General features: G+C 30.9%; 1 protein-coding gene across 1 annotated transcript in view; it reads left to right on the forward strand.

Annotated features, from left to right (window-relative positions):
* CCDC138 (coiled-coil domain containing 138) overlaps positions 1–1,998 on the forward strand; it is a 168,984-nt gene that overhangs the window by 59,226 nt on the left and 107,760 nt on the right. The window contains exons 7-8 of the mRNA XM_012664265.1: positions 193–270; positions 381–488. Of these exons, the coding sequence (XP_012519719.1) occupies positions 193–270; positions 381–488 (186 nt within the window). The remainder of the gene's footprint in view (positions 1–192; positions 271–380; positions 489–1,998) is intronic.

Raw genomic sequence — 1,998 nt, forward strand, 5'->3', positions numbered from 1 at the left:
TGAAGTAAACTTTCTTAATATTTTAGGGAAAAATGGTGAAATTTAGCTGTGATCTAATTTAATCATCAATGTTGCCTGTGTTTTGTTACATTGTTTGGTTATATAGACCAGATTAGATAGTGGGTTGAGAAGCCCTTAGTATGAAACCAGTTTAAGGTTTATATTGAAATGTCTAACTTTTTCCTCTTTTAGTTAAACGAAGTAAGTGAAGAAAACAGGAAGATGGAGATTCAGGCTAAAAGAGTTCAAGCTCGTTTAGATAATTTACAGGTAAATTACCTGCTCTTCCGGAGATACAAGTGAATTTTAAAATGATTGCATTTGGATTTGCTCACTTTTGATACAATTGTTCTTTAATTCATGGATATGTACTATTGCAGAGGAAGTATGAATTTATGACAATACAGAGATTGAAAGGAAATTCCCATGCTGCTCATGAAGTGAAAAGTGTAAAACAAGAAAAAGTACCAGTTTCAAAAACTTACAAGGTATGATATGATTGGAATTTCTCCAATGGAAAGCCAAGAAAATTTCTTTTGTTCTCTATTCTTTTTTCTGTCATTTAGCAAATATTCTTTTTGGCATGAAAGGATTCACCATAAATTCTTTTACTGGGAAATATTTTTACAATATTTAAATGGTACTTTTATTTACAAAAACAAAACTGTCAGCAGTTTTCAGGTACAGTAACGCTGACAAATCACAACAACTTAAGGTTAACAACAGCTTTATTACTTGGTATGTTTTGAGACTCCACAAGTGTTTGATGTTATTTTCTGTGAATTCTGCAACCCATCCCTGAATGGACTCCATGTGTTTTTTTTCTCCCTGATAATTTTTCTAACTTGAGGTATAAATTAATACAGTAACATGATACACAAATCCTTATGTGTAAAGTTTGATCAGTTGACAGATGCTTCTACTCATGTAATCTACAACCAAATATAGAGCATTTCCATTACCCTAGAAAGTTCCCCTGTCCCCTTCCTGGTCATTCTTTCCTGCCAGAAGCAGCTGTTGATCTGATTTCTGCCACCATAAATTAGTTTTGCTTATTTTAGAACTTTCATTAATGGAATTGTATAGTTTATAATCATCTGTGTAAGAGTTCTTTTTCCCAACATAATGCTGGGTGTTTTAGTAGTTTGTTTGTATTACTTAGTAGCATTCCATTGTATAAATATATCACACTTTGTTTATTCCTTCTTCTGTTGGCATACTTCTGGACTGTTTCTAGTTTTTGTCTGTTATGTATAAAGTTACTACAAATACTCATATACAGGGTATTTGTTGATACACATTTTCATTTCTCTTAGATAAATACCAGAACGGCAATTTCTTGCTCATAAGGTAGATAGATGTATGCTTTTGAGAAACTGCCAGTTTTTAAAATTGTACCATTTTGTACTCCTACTAACAGTGTATGAAAGTTCTGGTTGCTCTACAACCTTGCCAGCATTTGATGTTTTCAGTCTTTTTCATTTTGACCCTTCTAATGGGTATGTAGTATTATCTTATTGTGGGCTTTAATTATTTTGATAAATTTTCGAATTCTTTACATAAAGTAAATTGGAAAAGGTGAAGATTTTATACTCAGGCACTGATGATTTGTTTTCAATCATCTGATTCTGTTTTTGTGGATTGCTATCTTAATGTTGTCTTTTTATTAATTTGCTTTTTATTTCTCTTGTCTTTTCAGATTTTTAAAAACCAATTAAATATAACATAGTTTCCTGCTTAAAGGAAGATTGTATTTTGAAGAAATACTAAAATCAGTCTAATTTAATCTATAAATTATTTGAGGCATCTTGTTCTTCCTTTTGCCTTTCATTTTTGTAGGGTCTCAGGAAACAGAATTTCCAGGAAAAAATTTTCATATTGTGTTCATATAACGTTATACTGTAAAAGCAAAAAAGTGACAACTTTAGCTGTTGGAAAATATAAAGTTCCATAGTGGAAATTCTTTAGCTTTGGAAATCTTTAAATTTTTTAGAATCT

The sequence above is a fragment of the Propithecus coquereli genome, unplaced genomic scaffold (assembly GCF_000956105.1).
Source record: "Propithecus coquereli isolate 6110/MARCELLA unplaced genomic scaffold, Pcoq_1.0 Scaffold88, whole genome shotgun sequence".
Taxonomy (NCBI): domain Eukaryota; kingdom Metazoa; phylum Chordata; class Mammalia; order Primates; family Indriidae; genus Propithecus; species Propithecus coquereli.